We start from the raw sequence: 22,532 nt of genomic DNA on the forward strand, positions 1-22,532 counted from the left end.
TAGTGGCAGGGCCTGGGTTGGGATGGATGTCACCTGATAAGAGAGTACCAATCAGGTGGGGTATATAATAGTTTAGGTGGATAGATAGCAAGGTTGTGAGATTGGGGTTTATTGTAAAATGGAGAGTTTTATTGGTAGTTATGGGAATGGATATTGTGTGATGGGAGATAAGTTTATATCGATAAAGATGGAGGTTGTCTGAGGGGTATAGATAGGGGGAAATAAGTGAATATGGTTGTAACTGAGGTGAGTTGTGGTGGTTAGTTATGTGAAAGGATTTGAAGGTGAAGGAGGTAGTGGGCTGGGAGAGATAGTGGAGATAGGATAAGGAGAAGAGAAGTAGTAGTGAAAGGGAGATGAAGGAGTATTTAGAGAGCATGATATGGAAGAGTAACAGTAGAGTAGTGATGGAAATGGTATAGTATGGTATATAGGAGATAGTTATGTATAGAGAAAGTGAAAGTTATATTAGAAGTAGGGAGAGTAGTATTAGTTATAGAGGGGTGTGGTCTAGAGGAGAGAATGGACTATGGTTTGTTAATAGGTTGAAGTGGGGGGTGGAGTGACAGTTGGTTTTGGCGGGAAAAAGGGAAGGTGTGGTAGGAGGTATGATCACTGATTGGAGTAGAATGGAAGTGGGAGTGGTGTTGGAGGGATAAATGTAGATGTGCTGGGGGCGGGTGGGAATTGGGGGCAGGGTAGGGGAGCGGAGTGAGCCCGCAGGGCGAACGGAGCGGGAAGAGCCAGAGAGGATGGAGAGGCTCAAGAGACAATCAGTCTTATAAGGATGATTATAAGGAGGATAATAAGAATAAGGATGGGTTGTTGAAAGAAACACTGAGAACACTGGGACCCTCATTGAGGTACCTACACATACTACAAGCCATGTATTTGTAGGTACTGCCTTGAAAATAATTTTTTTAATTCTTCCCCTTTTATTGATGAACTTGGGAATATCACCAACACTTCCAAAACTTTACTGGACCCCTCATTATTTTCCAGTCTCCCTTATGTTTTTTTATGGGATGACCATCTAAAGTATATGATAAATTAATGGCTGCTGTCTAGTTCCCATAACTCTGTTGTAGTTTATGGTATGTTGTGACTGCTCTAAAAACAATGACGACATTATATCCTGGTTCAGCACTACTGTAGCATGTAACCCGATTTTAACAATGCTTAGAAAATTGCTAAGCACCCCATATGGGTTGTTAAGGCCGGGCCTGCACTAAAACCAGGCAATGTGCCACTGACCAATAAATAGCAGTAGCAGGGTATGAAAAGAATTTGCTTCAACTTCTATTTCTGCCTGCTGTCTGCTAGTCCACAAACTACTTTGGGTACAACTGCTTCCCATAGAACGGGAATACGTACATCAACCACTTCCTCACTACATTACTGGCTTTCCAAGCCGTCACCCCACATCACATTTTTTTAAACCTACTTTTGACTAATTTGTAGTATATGGTGAAGATAAATCTCTATGTACTACAAAGAATTATGATTAGATTTCCTATTGTAACTACATATTATGTGTTCTAGACATGGATCTGAAGATTCACCTAAAGAGCAAATTTCTTAGCATCCATGCCTCGATCAGGTAATAAGTTAGAACCAGAAACATGATCACAATCCACTGTTATTTTCTAGGGTGTCCCATTCAGCCTTGAGTAATTAATTTAACATTTTTTGAGGATAACACCTCATCTCAAATCTGTTCTTTAATTGTATTCTTGCCTCTAAACATGTCAGCCTCAGTGGTCAAATTATGAACCCACATAAGCATGGTGGTCAAACTCTAGTAAGTATGGTCTTAACCACATTACCTTTCAAATAAGCTGGATGCATGCTGTTATAAAAGCAGTGAATTGCTGGTTTTATTTTTGACTGATTGACACTTTCAACAAAGTACTGCTTTTTTATATACATTAGTATCCAAAACCATCATATGATCTGTACTAGCACTTATAATGAATTTCAAAATATCTGTTGTAGAAGGAAAGTGCCCAATGCTTGCTGGGCCCCTTTCCATAGTAAAAACATGTCATCAATAAAACAACAGTAAAAAGCCATTTTAGAATAAAAATCACAAGTTTATAAAAATTCCTTCTCCCAAAATGCCATCACTGAAGTGGCAAAATTAGAGGCCATGACTGCACGCGTGGCCACTGGCCTGATTTGATGAACATACTATACTTCAAAAGTGAAAAAAACTTAAAACTGCATCCATGCATGCACTTATTATGAGATGAGGAAAATAAAGTTAATATGTGTTATACAGTAACAAACTGCAAGCCCACTCATTTCCTATGTCTTGTAGAATAACTGTGCAACAGAGATTGTACATCCACAGTTACTAATAACATACCACTTGATATTACATCCATAGTTTAATAACACACCACTTGATATTACAGCCACAGTTACTAATAACACACCACTTGAGATTACAGCCACAGTTAATAATAATCACTTTCATCTAAAAAAAATTGTAGTAAAGTGACCTAAAATTATCAACCTCCCCCCACAAATTAATTATACTAACTCCAGTCACACAACTTTGGAAAAAGAGGATAGCTCCTAACAATGTATTACATTTGAACTGTTGCAGTTCAACTATAATATAATATGACCACTCACTCCAACAACAAAAATTACCAAAAAAGTAGCACACAATGAATGTGTACAATGACCAAATCTGTTGCACCCATATCACACATACACACCTAACGGTTTTTGCATTTCCTTGGAATCAGAAACCAATAGTTCAATGCAAAATGCTAATGTACCCAATCAGTAACGGTGCATGGGAAAATCATAGACAAGCTTAGTGAGGTCATGGCAGACTATGAAATACGTCTACCGGCATGGCAAGGAAATGACTATATAATGAGAAGGAAATGAGTGTTGTTGTTGTTGTTGCTATTATTAGTAGTAGTATTATTATTGTTGTTATTATTATTATTATTGTTATTATTATTATTATGAGTCTGATGGTAAATGCAAATGAGGATAACCGTAGTAGACCCATATATATATATATATATATATATATATATATATATATATATATATATACGTATAAAATGTATGTATAACACGTTCATACCTTAAAGATACCATCTTTCTTGATCTTATCCTTGACTCAACGTACTTCATTTCCAATTGGTCCTTTAATAAGACACTACTGAATTTCCTCACTTTTACAATTGCTAGTGTTGTAGAAATGTTTTATCTTATGCCTTATATTTTAATCTTGACACTGTTGCAGAAAAGCTTTTACTCCTGTAAATGTACTTCAAATGTTATAAGTGTACATACTGTATGTTTTTCCTCATATTGTTATTCTTACTTTTTTGCTACTCCCATATTTTGTAGTCTAAAACATTGTCATTCCTGCAACAGTGCTTTTTAAAACTGGAGCTTTTCTTCCAGGGCCACTGCTAAAAAGAAGTTTCCTACCTTTTCAGACTTTTCCATTGAACAAAAACAAATAAATACATATGTATGTGTATGTGTAACTTCACTGTCCAGGTACACTCACACAAACAGACCCATGTATATGTTTGCACTAACTCTACATAAATAGTGATTGCAACACAGGCAATCTAAAAATCTGATTGCAAAAACAACCTAATGCACATACACCATACTCCATAGAAATTCAGTTACCTACACAGGTATTCCATGGTCTATATTATATTATCAAATAATAACATTGTCGAAAGCCATTTAATCGGAAATGCTTTTCATCAAACCCCTCTCATGTGAGGGGCTGCACCTCCCAAACCTCCTGTTAATTATATATACAACCTCCAAGATCGCACTACAGTGGGGAAAGGGCAATTTTCCTTAACCTTACCACATAATGCAATGTCAATCAGAACGGTTCAAACAGCATTTTCAATGAAATTCCATTTGAAATGCCATTCGATGATGTGATGATTCGATGTAATAACAGGGACCCGATACTCCACGCTACCACCCAAGAGCACAGTTACACACATTATCAAACTCTTAACACACAAACATACAAAAATACCACAGTACACCTGCCAATTCACAAAAATAAGCCCAAAACAGTGTTATGCAAAAGACTTAAATCTGAAGATACTGTACATAAACGTAAACCCTGCATGAATAGAAATGCATATTGAAATAGAAGTAAAACACACACAAAAATACCACAGAGGCCTAATTAAATAAATGCAACAAACATATCATCAGTTAAACTTAGTGAAGATTATGAGTTGGGGGAGCATTACTGCTTACATGTATGTGTTTCTTTTTTAGTTCTCGGGAGTCACCATAAATTAATTGCCCTTGTGAATATTTTTAGAGTGCAGTAAGCATGTCAAGCTTATCGTTAGCTAAACCAGCTTTTGGTTTGTTCTTCAAGGAAGGTGTGCATTACCCTTAAGGCTGGAAAATTACATGCCTGCAATTACAAGTTACATATATATATATATATATATATATATATATATATATATATATATATATATATACACACACACACACACACACACACACACACACACACACACACACTTATTCATTCATTCATACATACAGATTTGTATGTATATATCTATATCTATGTATAATATTGTAATCATGCATGGTTATTCAAGGCAAGTATCATTTACCTAGATTTTTGCTTGTTTTTTTTAATTTCATTTCATTTAATTGACCAGGTTACTTTGTTTTAATAATTTCCTTTTCTGTTGTATTTGATTGCATTTTGGTTGGTTGGTTTGGGTTTGACTTTGTGGAAGTGTGTGTGTGTGTGTGTGTGTGTGTGTGTGTGTGTGTGTGTGTGTGTGTGATCCTTTTTCTATTTCTAGCTATTTTTCTTCTTTGCTGGCTTTGAGCTTATAAGTGCAGATGGAAGCCAACATTTTATTACCTATATGATTATTTCATTTTTTTATAGATACTTTTATTGTATGTCTTGGGCTTGGGGTTGATAGAGGGTCTAGGTTGTATAGCTACATTTCTGCTCATATGAAAATGCATACCTGAGAGAATTCAAATGGATGCAGAGTGGAAATCCCCTTTAATCCTTGTTGCCTGCCTCATTTGAGATGCCCTTTAATCCTTGTCGCCTGCCTCATTCGAGATGCCCTTTAATCCTTGTTGCCTGCTTCATTCGAGATGCCCTTTAATCCTTGTTGCCTGTCTCATTCTTGATGCATACTACCCTTCTGTTGGATATCTAATGGAAGCCAGTTGTGAGTCTGGAACAGAGTGAATGGATAAAGTTTCACATCAGATATTCCTAGTAACACAACCCAGAAGGACTTCTTCCAAAGAAGAAAGGGAAGACTGAATGCCACTTCATCCCATACGAGTTCAAGTCAGATAAAATGATTACACAAAACTGTCCTGCAGGCCCCCAACTAATATCCGAAATAGGCACTCAGCTTATTTTTTTTTAAAACATGGATTTCACAAATATAGGACAAATGGGTATAGGATGTGGTTACAGTGGAACGCTTACTATAGATCAGGAAATTTCTAGGGAGCAGAATTCTTACCTTATTTTTAACAGTTTCAGACTTTTGTAAGACAAAGAGTGATTAGCAAGCTGAAGAAGACATTCTGCTGGCAAACACTGCTACAGTAGTTTAGATAACATTTTGTAGTACAGCCTTCTTGTACCATAAAATATGAGAGGGGAGCTGTATCAAATCGTAGATGTTTTAGGTATCAGTTTAAACTGAATAGCTTTGTAGTTTTTAAAACATTTTCTGACCCTCTTCTCCCACTCCCTTTCAGAATCATTCCCCATGTCGTCGGTTATCCATTATTTCCCTGTAACGGGGCAAGTGCATGGTTATAGTGAGGCCATCGTCCAGACAGCTATATGCTGTATTTTTTTTTTTAACCTTAATGCTTCCCTTCTTGCAGATGGGCATGGAATGTGCTTTTCTGCTTTTCTGAGGTATGTCATCTGCTTCTTCAGATTTCTTCGGGTGACATCATCACAACTGACTGCTCACATGTGTCTCGGTGCAGTGTTGGGGTTGTGCCTGGGGTGCATATTTCACCTCCAGTTTGGTGGAGACTGGGTGGAGAAAGTTGCTTTGATGGAGGTCAGGGTTTTCTGAGTGAATGAATTTATTGCAGAAAGTTCAAAAGGGTGAAGGTATAGGCAAAGATGTTATTAAACTTTTACAAATTAGATTTCAGGAATCAGCTTTCAGTTTGGATTGCAAAGAACTACAACAGTCTGAATTATTTTTTTTAATTTCTCAGTTATTAATACCTAATGTATTTGTTTTAGAGTCATTAGTAGTTAATCACATGATTAATGTAATACTAAAAATATAGGTAACATTTGTAAATATTTAATTGTGTTAGTTACATCAAATTTATAAGACACCTTTAATTATGATATAATTAATCTTAGTAATTTGGTTTAGAATTAGTCCCATGTGTTTGTAAATTATTTATCTTACAAAAATATTAAGAATAAAACAATAACGTTTCAAAGCTTAGAATACAATTAAGGAGACAAAGAAGTTAAATTCACTTGGGACCTTTCAAATGAAGCAATTTTTTTCTTGTTTTGTTATTTTTAGTCATCCGGCTGTGATTTCCCTGACTTTAACTACTTTAGAAAATGAAGTGTTTAATTTTATGATTCCCTAAAAAATCTAGAATATTCTTAAGTAATTATATTAGAGCAATAGATTATTATTTGGTTGCAAATTATATTAGATTGGTTTGACCATTCTTACGTTGTGCTATGGAAACTATGCTTGCTGATTTAATCAACTTTCCCAAAATTACATGTCATATTACTCAATATGCATATATTAATAAATTCTGTCATGTAAACTTACCATTCATTTATAAATGCCATTATTAAATGACGCTTTATTATATTTCTTCAGTTTTTCAGATAAAATAACTATTTGATTTATGCTCGGAGTCAAAATGTAGTTAAGGAACGGGCAAATGCAGATTTTAAAATGCTAGCACAGTTTGCGCAATGTAGAACTTGGAAGGTAATGTGGAGGAAGCTTAATCTGAACATTCTTGAAAGGTTAAACTACAGCTGCTTTGGCAATTTCTAACAGACGAAATCATGAAATTCCTTGTAATGACTAAATGAATATCCCCAAATGTATGATACAGTATTGACAGTTTAGTAGCAGTTTTTATATTTTTAGTTATTTAAGAATATTATTTTGGATTAAAGCATTATTGCAAATAAATATTGGTCTTTTATGCAGAAATTGTTTTACCCTAATTAAAGAAGAAAAATACTTAATTTTAAAGGAACTGTTCAACACACTTTTTTGCATTAAATGTTTACATAGTTTTTATTCTCCAAATAAATTGTGGAAAATGTTCATGAATATTGGATAAAGGTGTGCAAAGATGAGTCCAGTTGACTAAACATATTTTTATAATTGCATTATTTTATATTTTGAAACCGTGTTTAGAACTTTGGGAAGGTAATTTTGGGTTAATAACATATTTAGTTTTGTTTAATATTCCAAACCATCTCATTTTCCATGATCACAAAGGTATTTTGCAGATCATTTTGGCTGCTGAAGGAGAATCTCTTCCCAAAAATCGGTAGTTAACTCATTCCAATTTTGATTTCTTTTTAATTTCATTTTTTTCATCTGTTAGCAGTTTCGTTGTGCTGCTCTAAAAACTGGTTTCAACCATGACCCAAAGAAATTAACAGAAGGAAACTTAGACCAATTCATAATCCTCCAAAAATAGAATTTTGGGTCAAGGTCAGAACAATTCTTAATAAGTTTGAATGCTATTGTGAAGATTGGGCGAAGATAGATGAAGGCTGCCAGCCTAGCCAGATAGAATTTTGGAGATAATTCTGTCATCTGTAAATATTAATGTAAACCACAGGCTTGTTGTCTTAAATGGTAAAAATAGTGTTACATGTGGAACTGGAAAAAAAGTAACAGTGCACTCTACTGACCAAGTAAAGCATGTTGTAACCCTCTGATGTTAAAACTCTGTGTCAGTAAGTCTAGAGTGAGGCATCCTGCCCATTGTTGTAAGGACAGAGTTAATGGTCAGAATGTGCATGCATGTTTCTGCCCAGAGGTGAAGAATGTAAATGTAGTTTCTGTTAGCCTAGGAACTCTGGGAAGTGTGAAGAATGATGTAATGTGAACCAGGAATGTGATTTTAGAAACAGAGAGAATCAGAGAGCATTAAGCATTTTTGTCTTGACCATCCAACTCAGCACTGCCTTTGCTCTGTATGTAAGTTTATCTTAAACTTGTGTTTTCTCTTAGAAATAGCTAGAAACTAGAAAGATTGGACTGTATTTTTCTCTGATGTCAGAACTGTACTACTGAATTATTTTAAGTATTTCTCTGTGATCTCTGAACTCTTGACTAGCACAGTGTAGTAAAAAGTATTGTCTTGTGTTTTGACTATTTATTATTAAATATTTTTAAACCCTTTCAACTGTGGCTGTTTTTGTAGAGATAATTTAAGCTCTTTAGAGTACTTGCATCCCTTTGTTGAAATTGTACAAAGCCACTCTAATAGCCTTAGCCCTGGGCTATACTACCAGTTGGGTAATAATATTGCACAGTAATAATTGGGCACCCTTTTAAGGGCCTTTGAGTAGCTGATAAATATTAGTGGGTTGTGGCAGCTGGTGTATAGTCTGGGAAAAACGGGCCCAGCTGGAGAACCTGTGCCAGTCTTTCCCAGGAGTGTCTGTGTGGTTTTATAAAATCTTCTCAAAGTGTGTGTGTGTGTGTGTGTGTGTGTGTGTGTGTGTGTGTGTGTGTGTGTGTGTGTGTGTGTGTGTGTGTGTGTGTGTCAGCTGCCTGGGCAGGGACACGAAGCACTGGTTGGACAGAGAGGGTGCTGGAGATTTTAGCTTGCCCACTAGGCTGAGATCTGGACCCTATAGCTGTGCCAGTGGGGAGTCTTATTGGGGACCTGGAGAGTGACGGAGCGACCAGCACCAGACTGACTGTGATCTCTGTGTGCTCGTAAGGGAAATTGCACTTTACTGGGTGTATTTGTTATCCTTTCCTCCTATATGAGATGCTCCTCACTGGTGTTAGTGGTGAGGATTGAGGCTCCTTGATTGCTGGACCAGGGCATGGGTGTCACAGCTATTACTAGTCGTCTTCTTCTTTCGATTATTAATGGCTGAAAGTCTATTTTTTCCAGTGGGCCTCATCTTACTCTCTTAGAAACTCTGAACACCAGCTTGCTTACTAGAGCAGAATACTCCATAGTAATTGCTGTGCTGAGGGAGTATTCACTATAGTAGCACCAACATACTTGAATAGAATCCATAAATAAATTAGAATAACTTCCTTTCAGGAATTCACATAAAGACATCAGAAAATCCTTTCAGTGTCACTGTTTGACAGTCATAGCTAATCAAGCATGCTACCCTTAACGCACCCACTCGCTGCTTTTAAACATTAGAACACTTATTTGCTTGCTTACCTCATTCCTCTCCCTTTCTATTACATTTTTAACCATTCATTACCCTCTCTATCCTCTTACCTCTCATTACATTCACATAGTTTATGAAAATACACTTCTTCATCCCTTCCAAACTAACTTGCTAAAGCGTTACCGCATCACATTACACACATTTGTGCCTCTGCTGTATTATAATGTTGCTTAATAATTTAATGCTAATTACTGATAACACTACTTCAGTTGTATCTTGTACAGTGATGTTTTCTGTTCATTTGCTTAGGCACTTATGGGTGTTCACATATTTATAAACCTTAGCTGTAGAACTGAAGGGAGTGTTCAGATCAGATGCAGCAACATTTGTACTGTACTAGAAAACCATCCATGGATTCAACATCTAACCATGAATGCATTCTACATTTACAGAACTGTTTAAATTATGATTAGTTATCTTGCTTGGTGATGTGAATTACCCAGAAATAAATTGCGATACTTGCACAACCACGTTTCATTTTGAACAGGAATTTATTGATGTTATTTTGTCCTCTGACTGAACTAAGTAAGGAACCAGTTGGGGACAATGACATGTTGTTGTGTCTTTTGGCTTTTCCCGGTTAGGGGTCGCCACAGCGGAACTCCGGTCCGCTAATGATTGGCAGTAGATTTTTACGTGCTGGCTTGCCGGGCCTAATACACAACCTTCAACAAAGGAACGCCAATTCACGCATGTCGCCACACAGAAGATGCTCTAACTGAGAATCGAACGGGCAACGTCTGTGAGGCGACAACGCTACCACAGCACCACCGCCGCAGTTAGTTGGGGACAATGACATATTAGATATAATTTCCTCTAACTGGGTTATGAATATTAAAATGTTAATATCTGTCCCCCTTTGGATAATGTCAATCACAAATCTTTACATTTTGAATTGCCTACAGACGACCTTATACTTTTTGAGTACTCAGTTATGAACCCATAACTAACAGCTTGAGTAGTATTAACTGGTTGGAAGAAATAAATAAGAATCAATTCATTGGATAAACAGTAACTTCAGGCAAGAGCAAAGTAAATAAATAGTAAAAAGGCTACCATACTGGCAGATCAATAGACTGACTAAAACTATAACAATGTGTTGTGTAACAGTATGGAAAATTTAGAACATGGAATAAAAACAATACAAGATATGCTAAGATTTCAAATTTAAATAAGTTTGGGACAAAACTAGCTAATGACAAAAACAATAGTATAAATGTTAATTTCATCTCTAGCAGTAAACAAACATTAGATTCCATAATTTATAAAGGTAGGATACCATCAAAACCCATGGAAATAACAGAAGCTTTAATTATTTTGCAAGTATTTATGTCTCTAATCTAGGGCTATTCCTTCCATTTGATGACATTAAAATAATTCCAGCTCCATTTCCTACAAATCCTCAGTCAATTATAAATTAGTTTAAAAAGGTCATCAAGAAAACATCTAAGGCTGCTGACAATATTCATTCAGTATTATTATCCAGAATGTTCTAGTTCCTATTTTGCACTCAACATTTAAGTTCTTATTATTCAGATGCACTTTATTTTGCTTTAGCTGCTTGTTCTTAAAAGTACTTCATTGCATTTATTCTGCTGCATTTATTACTGCTTGTTAGTAGCCTGATTGAATTGTAATTGTTATTCTAAGCCTTTGGTTTAAGCACTTGGGCATCATACCAGTTGTTTTATATTAAGAAGGTTTGTGGTCTGCACTGTTATGGCAGGACACGTAGCTTACATCCTTCTAAGTTGGGAGTTGCTGATTGAAGGCTCAGTGTCTGTTATTCTAAAAGTGTACTAGTTCTGGTTTAAGCACTTGGGCTTTGGGCCAGTTATTTTACATTAAGAAGGTGTGGTCTGCACTCATGAGAGGAGAGGGTAGATTCTTCCCTTCTGAGCTGGAAGTTTCTGGTTAAAGGCTTATTTTGCCTGCTAATTTGAACTGTTTCTGAAATTGGTATGCCTTGTTTGCTGTAGCATAGACTGGATTCAGACCTGCAGAATCTAGCTTTGTTTGTATAACTTGAGCACTAATCCAGGCCATCTTTTTTTGGAGAAGGTTCCCCTGCACACTAGAGGCAGGAGTGTGCAGTTAGAACTTGTCTGATCGAAGACTGCTGGAACGGTGCTCAGTTTTTAGCCTTTTATTGGTTAATTGGTTTAAATCAGTTTGCTCATTTGTCATTGTTATATTAAAAAAATACACTTTATACATCGCTGCTTAGCTAGGGTTAAACTACTCCCGGTGCCATAAAGTGTGCTCTTCAAATTTTCCCTTATCACTAGCCAGTTTTTTAGTTTTAGCACTCAAATCTGTCTCTTTGAGCTCAGCACTTGTTCAGAACTTGTTGTAAGCACTAAATAAGCTACAAATTACTACAGCACTCAATGTTCCTCACTTGTCTAGAGGAAAACAGTTTTTAGTATTTAATAAATAAGGACCTATCCAGGCATATCTAAGGGTCAGCTCCTGGTGTTTTCTTCTGTCTACCTTATGAATCTGGGCATCTTGGGCAATGCAGTAATTGCCTCATGTACACAGACAACCCTCTCCTCCTACCACCCAACACTACAACCTGTGAGAATGCACTTATATAGCCAAATTGGAAGCAAACCTGTATTCACCCAAGACTAGACTAGACCGTCAAGAGGAGAAGGAAAACACTTAGACCACACCTCACTCATCACATAGTCCCTCAAAACCTACACCACCAAAGCACAAACAAAGAAACACAAAACACACACCTACATTCGCAGAGGCTGTCAATAAAAATCTGCCCAAGCAACAGAGACCTCCAAAGCAGAAACGCAAGCAACCGTCCACCCCCCCAACACAACCCAAATGACACATAGCCCACAAACTCAGTATGCCACTCAACCACAGCCCATAAGACATAACAACATACCCAACACTCTAGTCATAGGTGATTCTATAGTCAGGCACACTGATGTTTCACTCACCAGGCTAAACAAGGAGAAAGTTACTGTCAGCTGCCTGTCGGTTGCCAGGATCCACCACATAATGCATGCATTCAGTTCACTCCACAATAAGTACAAATATGACTCTGTCATTGTCCATGTTGGTGTGAATGACCTGAGATGTACGTACCTCCCTGGACTACATGAAAAGAGACATGGAGGAGCTCTCCGATCTTGTAGCCCAGGCAGGTATGACCCTTGCCTTGTGTAGCATCCTACCATCACCCAGAATGATAATACAGTACAAGGACAAAATGACTGACTTCAAACCTTCTGGTGTCATTCTAAGGGGATCCAGTATCTTTCTGCTTGGGGTGACATGATTGACAGACCATGATGCTTTGTCAGAGATGGCCTGCACCTGTCACCCTTGATATTCCGGATACTGGCTAAGGCTGTTACAACCCCTATAGTGCCTTTTTTTAGGCAAAGTTCAAATGACAAATTCACCCACCGTGACAGCTACAAGCAAGCAAAATCTGAGGGTAATGCTACTCTTTGCTAGAAGTCTAAACCTCAAAATGCACTGACTCGAGGCACTGCTTAAAATGGAGAACATTGACATCTGTGCAGTGACAGAGACCTTGTTCAAGGCTCCAGACAGAATTCCTACATTACCAGGCTATAATTCATATACCATACCTTTCGGCCACCTAATGTGGACTGAAATACTAAAGGCAGAGGCATGTCCATATTCATTAAGGATATCCACAGCTCTAGGCTAGTTGCTCAGCATAATGCATGCAATAGTATCCAAGTGCAACTTACTCTGGGCAAGACCGCAATCCAAATTGTAGCTTGCTACAGATCCCCCACCATGCCCCAGGATTCTCACTCCTCATTTCTTGATGCACTGGAAAATATTGGGGTACAGCCCCAGACACTAATAATGGGTGATTTCCACTACCCCACCATTAACTGGGAAAACTACTCGTGTACCAACTCTTTTGCTCAACGTTTTCTGAAATTCATAGATTCCGATGCCGTGGATCAACTTAACCACACCTCCACCAGGGGCAGCAATATCCTAGACCTGGTCATTACCAACATGGGTGACTGGTGTTCCACACCAGAGGTCAATTCCTCCTTGGTCAGATCTGACCACAAGCTAATAACCCTAGACATCCACATCCCGTCCCCATCCCCCATTAGGGAAACCAGCATAAAAAATTTCTCCAACGCCAACTTCACGCTTCTTAAGACAGAAGTGGCAAACTTCACGACACCCATGCAGACACCCATGCAGACAATAGAGGTACGACTGCTGAATCCTATACAAATGCACTTTATAAACACTTACACGAGTGCATGAATCATGATATCCCTAACAGAACCAAGATGTTATCCTCCAAAAAAAGGAAGTCAATCTGGTGGTCCCCTTTCATAAACAAACTCTACAACAGAAGAAAGAAACTGTTGCAAAAAAGAGTAAAATCCTATGATTGGAGGAACTCCCTGGTCAGCCTCATTAAGAAGCTGTGATCCCACATAAAATCCTCCAAAGCTAGTTATGAAAACAAAATTGCCACTGATTCTAAAAACAACAACAAAGCATTCTAGAGATGTGTCAAGAATCTCAATGGCAACACTCAGATCTGCTCTGAGTTACAGCACAATGGCACTAAATATACAGAACCAACTGATATTGCCAACATCCTGGCAGGTTCAGTGCTAACTTTACTCCCCTCTCACCCCCTAAAGGGCCCATCTCTTTACCGGAAGAATGCAAAGTTCCTGTAATCACAGTTGCACACGTAAAAAACAGATTCTCCAAAGCCAAGAACACAGCATCCATGGGAACTGACAACATCCCAGGCTGCGTTCTACATGAACTACAGAATGAACTGGCACCCCACCTAAGTAATACATGAACTACAGAATGAACTGGCACCCCACCTAAGTATCATGTTCAGTCATAGCCTCACCTCAAGCTTTGTGCCTACTGAATGGCCCACAGTGATGGTTATCTCACTCCACAAAGGAGGAGCCACCACAGACCCCGGGAACTACTGCCCCATTAGTCTGACGAGACTAGTCTGCAAGACCATGGAACGTATCATCATGAAACTTATAACAAAGACATTGGTAATCTCCAAACTCTGGACCTCACCCAGTTCAGGTTTGTAAAAGGCAAATCATGTCTCCTAAACCTAATAACTTCTTTGAAGTAAAGCCGTAGACGAGGATAAGGTGGTTCACACAGCCTATCTAGATCTCACCAAGGCTTTTGACACCATCCCCCATTCCGGAATTATAGATAAACTCACTAAACTAGGTATAAATCCCTATGTCACAAGATGGGTTGCCAACTGGCTCACTGACAGAACCCACACTGTGAAAGTAGCAGACTCCAAATCTGACTTCAGACCAGTGACAAGTGGAGTACCACAGGGTTCAGTCCTGGGTCCTCTCTTGTTTGTTATCTACTTCTCCGAATTACAGGCTAACACAGAAGGACTTTGGCTAATGAAGTTCACAGATGACTGCAAACTAGGAACCATGCTGAGACAGATGCCTGGTATCAAAGCCATGGCCTCAAGCTCGATGCCAAAAAATGCATTGTCATCCCCTTTGGTAAAAACCTCTGTACCCATGAACTACCACGTAGGCGGTAGGCTACTTAACACTGAAAATGTGATAAGAGACCTTGGGACACAGGTGGACAGTAGTCTTTCCTTTGATAATCACATCACCACAGTATTCAGGAAATCCTTCTACATGGCACACCTCATCACAAAAGGTTTCTCATCCAGGAAAAAAGAGGTCATTGTTCCCCTCTACTTGTCACTCTTTAGTCCCATTATAGAGTACAACACCCCTTTTGGTACGTAAATCGCAAGACATCTACAACAACTGGAACTGCCGCAGAAATACCTCATAAACAGGATTACTGGGCTCAAACAGATGCCCTACGCAGATAGTCTCAATAAACTCCAGCTTTACTCCATCGCATATCGCTTACTCAGAGGTGATCTCTGCCTAACATACAAAGCTATGTCAAACCCAGAGCTGTTGGACATGCTTCACTTAAAGAAATCCCACTCCCTCTGAGGTACATGCTCTAGGGACCTAAACCTTGTCACCACAATAAACAGAACATGCTGGAGGGATAGATTCCTGTCTCAGAGACTTCCCATACTCTGGAACAAACTACCTATCTAAAACAAACAAAGCGCTTCATTACCACGCTTCAAAAAATATCTTGATGATTGGATGGGAAATAGGAAATTCATCCCAGGATCACTTCTGTGGCTCTGTTCGACAGGGGCACAGGAAAATAATTTTCTTGGGTGGCGAAAGCCAGGATACCTTTTTTGCTAGGCTTATATAGGCCCTAAGGCCAATAGCCTAGTACCTACCTATGAACCTGTCATGAATCTAGGAGAAATTCATCCTTTAACTCCATTTTTCAGGAAGAGTAATAAATCCAAATTTCAAAACCACAGATCAATAATCAGGAAGAGTAATAAATCCAAATTTCAAAACCACAGATCAATAATTTTAACATTATTATTGGGCAAATGGTTTGGAAAATGCTTAAGCCATCTGTTTAGAGTCATCAAATGTTGTAAGTTCTCCTAATATAACTCAAAATGGTGTCAACATGGGTAGGTCAACCTTTACCAACTTCGTTGAAATTCATGATAAAGTTAGCCTAGCAACAGTTGGTGTCATTTTTTATACCTTACCCACTCTACAATCTAATAAGCCCTAAAATAATTGCATTTTAATCCTTATCTGTGTAAACAGACAAGTAACTCGCGTATATGATTGACACAATACATAACATTACAAGGATTTCAGTCATTTTATCTACCTGTATCACTTGTGGTCAACTCAGTGATCAGAATTGGATCAGTTCCTATTCAACTTAATTTTTCCTGCTATTCCAACTTGTAAATCCTCTTGAATTAACAAGTTTGCAGATGATTACTAAGTGGATTTATGGCACTATCTAAAAATGACATTGAGATGAATAACTATCTGAAGCACATTAGCGAATGGACAAAAGATGTTGGCCTTATGTTTGGTGCAGACAAATGTAAAATAATTTATTTTGGAAGGCAAATAGTAAGATATCCAATACTAATAAACTAACACCATGCCTGAATAATGTCGAAAACTAGAAAGACCTTGGGAACATTAAGCAATAAATGCTATTTGAGAACCATGTTAACAATATTAGGTTTATGGCCTTAAGTCAAATGGATAAAATTCTCAAATGCATTTGTCTGAGAGGTGAAACTTTATACTGCTTATGCAAGACCCTTATTGGAATGTAATAACTCTTTTTGCATCTACATTGCTAGTAGAGGAAATATGCTAAACATATTCTATCTGTCAAAGATTTAAACTATTGTGATATTTAAAATTTAACATGTTTACACTTCACTACATATACTTTCATATTAGTAATTCTGGCATATGAAGCTTTCAAAGATAACACCTTGAAAGCACTATTCATTTTATATGTCTGTACAAATCCTGTTACTCATAAGCTGCAAAAATTATATTTCTACATACATATGAATAAGTCTTCATGAAGAAGTAAATACATTACCCAGGTACTACTGAGAATTTGGAATAGCTTATCATATAGTATACGGTTTCAAACAATCTTAGATGATTCACATAAAATCTGGATTCTTGGATTGGCATTGAAGTTTTAAACCCAGAATTCATAGAGTTGGTGTACTACTTACAGCCTTTGTGCTGTCTTCCATACCTTATCTTATATGTATTTCATCCTTTCCCATCTGTTGTTGCAATTAGGTCCAATTTGTGCCTGCAAGTATCTGTAGACCTATCATTTAACAAATATAAAATAATAATTTGATGTTGATATTTAGATCATTTATATTTCTTGAGTCTTTATAATAGAAATAAAATTTTGTGAGCAATGTTAATGTTTTACTCTTATTGAAGAAATTACTAATATCAAATTAAAATGTAGATTTTAAATGTAGTGGAAAGAATCTCTTACATTCCAGTGCATCTTTATCAAGCTGAAAAATGAGAATTTATTCAGTAGGTGATGGGCTGTATAATGTTAGAGAAATTATTTATGTCTTGTCACCTTGTAAAAATTAATTACTTATGCATCATGGAGGTAATATCCTTTTGTAAAATAATGCATTCAGAAGCGTTATAGAAATGCAGTATATTGTTTGCACAGATGAACCAGTGAAAAATAGCTCTGTTACCGTTTAATTTGAAGTTAATAGCATCACCTCTCTGTTAAATAAAACAAAACTGTCTCATGTCATTGTCATATTGAGATATGAAATTAATTACATATCTATTTTAGTCAGCAGGTTGAAGAAATGTAATCAGACCCAGAAGGATTCCACGAATTCAAACAGCAATAAAAGCTTAACAGATAAAAAGACTTTTACAAGACCAGAGCCTTTTCATACAGGAAACCATCACCATCAGTTCACAGAGTGTAACGTGAGTTTTAGTCATGAGAGAGTGCTAAAACATTGTCTACAAATTCATGAAGTAAAAAAATACAATAGTTTTGGTAACTGCAAAAAGAGTTTCATGCCCTCACTTTCACACAGAGTGCATTGTTGTGGTAATACTACAGAGGGAATTAGGAATGGAACATTTAGAAGAATTAAAAAAGTTGAAAAGTGCAAGGATAGTGTGGTAACATACATGAAAACTGGAAGAAAATCCTACAAATTATCCACAGGTGGTAAGAGCTTAATAGACACAAACAAATCCTTTCATCTCTCAAATATTCACACTAGAGAGTCATCATACAACTCTGCCACACATGACAGGAGTCTTACATGGACTGGTAACCTTGCAGTGGATGATAATATCCCTGGAGGTGAAAAGTCAGGTAAGTGTGTCATATGTGCCAGGTGTTTTACTTGGAAGGATTGTCAAGCACTCCACAAGAAAACTCACACTAGAGAGAACTCACATAAAAGTACAACCACTGAAAAGAGTTTTCCATTGAAGAACAGCCTTCCATTGCATGAGAAAATTAATTCTGGGAAAAAGCCATATACATGTACAACTTGTGACATAAGCTTTACACTGAAGGACAGACTGGCACACCATGAAAAAAAACATACTGGAAATGTATTCTATAAACGTGGCATATGTGGCAAGAGATTTTCAAAGAGTGACAGAATCATCGTCTGTGAGAAAATTCACACTGGGCAAAAGCAGTATAAATGTGATACATGTGGCAAGAGGTTTAAAACAAAAAGCAACCTGAAAAGCCACAAGAGGCGTCACACTGGAGACAAACCATACTGTTGTACAACTTGTGGCAAGAGGTTTACATGGAAGGGCAACCTTTCAGTCCATGAGAAAATCCATAGTGGAGATAAATCTTTTAAATGTGCTATATGCGGCAAGAGTTTTATAGCAAAGGCTACTCTGTTAGCTCATATGAAAACACACACTGGAGAAAAGCCATATAAATGTACAGTATGTGGCAAGAGTTTTAGATGGAAGAGTAGTATTTCCGCCCATGAAAAATTTCACACTGGAAATAAATCTTATAAATGTGCTATATGTGGCAAGAGTTTTACCCAGAAAGGTGACCTTGCAGTGCATGAGAAAAGACACAGTTCAGAGAAGCCATATACTTGTGCAATTTGCAGCAAGAGTTTTACACTGAAGCGCAGCCTTCGAGCCCATGAGAACATCCACAATGGAAATAAGTCATACAAATGTGCTACATGTGACAAGAGCTTTACACGGAAGGATAACCTTGCAGTCCACGAGAAAATTCATACTCAGGAGAGGCCATATAAATGTGCAACTTGTGACAAGAGTTTTACATTTAAGGGTAGCCTTACTTACCACATGAAAATCCATACAGCTAAAGCCCATAAATGTGTCACGTAATATAAAAGATTATTATCAGTTCTTTAATTATAACCAAGTTATTACGTATAAAATAAGTGGATACCAATAAAGTCACCTCAAGATGGAGTGAAGGCTTTAGAATTGTCCAGTATATGGATATAAGAAAACAAAAAGCCATATGAAGTAATCTGGCTGCAGCAACTTCAGATACATAGTTGATGATATGTAGTCAGGCAGACATCGTACCTCTGTTGTAGACTGAAGAAGTGATCTACAAAAACAAAAGATACTGATTTGCCAAAACTAGTGACATTGGTTGTTGGGTTAGGCTACAACATCCTTGTGACTTTGTAAGGAAAAAGCTGAAAATCAGAAATGACACTTCAAAACAATGTCTAGGTTGAGACACTATAGATTATCTGGAAAATGATGTGACCAAGGAAGGACTTTAAGAGAAAGAACAAAAACTGCATGCTACTGAAATCCAAAAAGAAGAAGCTTGGTATGAAGAAACGAAGGAGAGACGTGATACACTGCGGTATATGTGCAGGAAAGAGGAATATCTGAAAATGGATTGATGTTACTAGGAAATACACTGTGATAAAGGAAAAAAACATCAAACAGGATGCCAAATGGAAATGTTAGATGGAAAAAACTGTAAAAGAAATACAAAAAGAAGCATCATTAATGAAAGAATATACGACAGTGAAAAGATCCTTAAAAACTCTTGTAGATACAAAATAAGTAAAACACTAAAACACTACAGTAAAGCCAGTTGAGATTTGTGTTATATCATTCCTAATAGATTTAAAAATGTTAGCACAAGAAGAGCTGAGAAGATGCACAGAAAGTTATATAAAAAAGTAAACAACAAGCAAATTATCAATAACCAAAAGTATGGGGAAATGGGAAAAATAGTAAAAAAATAACCAAAATATAAGAAATTATAAATTATATAGAATCATTTGAAAGGATTCTGTTATCGAGCATTAACAAAGATACTGAATGAATAAAAGAGGTATAAGAAATGGTAAGAAGTGATGTTCTAGAAAATGTGAAATAAAATTATGTAATATCCAGTGATACTGAAACAAAACTGAGGAAGGATGTCAGGTGATGAACACCGGGTCCCAATGCTGTGCCTAACATCTGTTTCAAGGTACAAATATCTTCAGACCATAATTCAAGACTGAGCAAAATATTAGTTGCATGCAAATTCTGAACTGAGATCTGCATGGCAAAAGAAAGGGAAACGTACTTTTTCTTCAAAGTGAACTAGAACTCAGTCATTAGAACCATTGATAAGTAAATTACCGTCCAACAAAATATAAATTGTATACTGTGACTGATGTGGTCATTTAGACAAAAAGGCAATCAAAGCAAAAGAGCAGAAAGGCAAATCATGTGGAACCAAGGGTTGTCTGTTACTAAACAAAGCCATAGTAGAAAACTGCCAACATTTCTGGAATCTGCATATTTCATGGACAGATCACAGAAAAGGATCCGACAGCATTCCACATTCACAGATCATAGAATGATTACATCTGTATAAAATACACTTTCTATTGCTAAAATACATAGCAGTCCCAGCAATAAATGGAAAACTGATTTACAGATGAGCCTCAGAAAGGGTAAATTACTGTCTCTGATGTTAAAACTCCAACAAGGGATATCCCTTAATTCTGTGCCATCACTATGTTTTTACTTTATCATCCATCCATTATGATGGTTACTCAGCAAATTAGACAATGACCACAACTTGACTTTAATAAAACAATAACATTTTATCATTATTTTAGCAGATTGTTTAAAATTGATATTTAATTGAATAAAGAAATGGTTAAACTCTTTTTCAGATTATGTAAAAATGACATTGGGGCTTGACAAATGTTTGAAAATGGCATTTATAGCAGGAACATTAAACACAAAGAAAGCAGAGAGAGGAGCCTAGTTTAAAATAATTCGAACATGCTGAAGGAACAGGCTCATAACCCAGAGACTGCCCATGCTCTGGAGTAGACTTCCCATACATGTCAAGCAGAGCACCTTACTGGCCCTCTTCAAGAGAAATCTTAATGAGTGGATGGGAAATAGAAAGTTCACGCTGGGGATCACTCCAGTGGCTCTGCTTGATAGAGGGACTGAGAACTAACATTGGGCGGCATGATGCCAGGGCATTTCTATGCGCTAGGCTTGTAAAGGCTCCAGGGCCATTAACCTAGTACACACCTATGAATCTATGAACAAAAAGGAGTAGATAAATATCTGAAAATGATGAAGGGTCAACAGTATAACATGAACAAATGAGAATAGACCTGGAAAAGAGACAGTATAAAATCCTCTAAATATGGAAACACTCCTGCCACAGGGTTAGGCCATGGTGCAAGTGCTCCCCTTAGACAGACAAGATTAGTAGTTCTCAAAAATTTGATAGGGGAAGTAAGAGGCATAGAGATGGTAAAGTAGGCAGTTGAGAAAAAAAGAGAGGGTGTATTGTTTCCTTTATGAAACAATCCTAAAATGTCCATGTAAGGGATGTATAGAAAGAGTAAGAAATAATTTAGAAGATCAGGAGTCGAACATGGTTCCTCTGCACTGCTTTTTTGGCTGGTTATTGGTTGCTGCACTTCGTGTGGCTTAAGCACTGTTTTCCTGCTTGGTTCGAGGTTAGTAATTTAGAACAGAAAAAGTGTCAAAAGCTACAGATAAAAATCTAAGATAATCAGTGCAGCAAGGGAAATGGATGCGACTGGGGAAGTGCTACAACAGAAAGACCAGAAAATGGGGGCTGTTAATATTCATAAACATCAGCAAGGACTCAAGAAAGAAAAAAAGAGATGTGATAGTGCAATATTTATGCAGATAAGAAAGCTTTTTTAATAAATATGACTATTACAGCATCAAAGATACTTCAGGAGGCCTGCAGACAAAAAAATTGGAGCAGAGAAAACTTTTACAAAGGAGAGAATGACAATAGAAATGTTGAATGTACTGAGAAGCAAATACTTTAGTGAAGTTGAAAGGCAAATAATTCAAACTGATATGATAGACCAACTGAGAAGTGAAGAATTTAGTTTGAAGAGGCCTGGGCAGACAATATGCCAATATGGTGAGTTAATAAAGCCTCAGGAAATGGTCTGACAGGTAGAGCAGGGCACTTTACAAAGTGAAGTTCTAAAACCTTGATTGTGAGAATTAGATGAAAGTCTAGTTGGGATTACACAGACAGAGAAAGCGCA

At 37.2% G+C, this 22,532-nt stretch overlaps 1 protein-coding gene across 1 annotated transcript in view; it reads left to right on the forward strand.

Annotated features, from left to right (window-relative positions):
* LOC122789797 overlaps positions 1-22,532 on the forward strand; it is an 825,084-nt gene that overhangs the window by 222,373 nt on the left and 580,179 nt on the right. The window contains 1 exon segment of the mRNA XM_044057239.1: positions 17,768-19,328. Coding sequence (XP_043913174.1) covers positions 17,768-19,328 — 1,561 coding nt within the window.

This window comes from Protopterus annectens, chromosome 15.part0 (assembly GCF_019279795.1).
Source record: "Protopterus annectens isolate FY-2018-M chromosome 15.part0, PAN1.0, whole genome shotgun sequence".
Classification (NCBI taxonomy): domain Eukaryota; kingdom Metazoa; phylum Chordata; order Ceratodontiformes; family Protopteridae; genus Protopterus; species Protopterus annectens.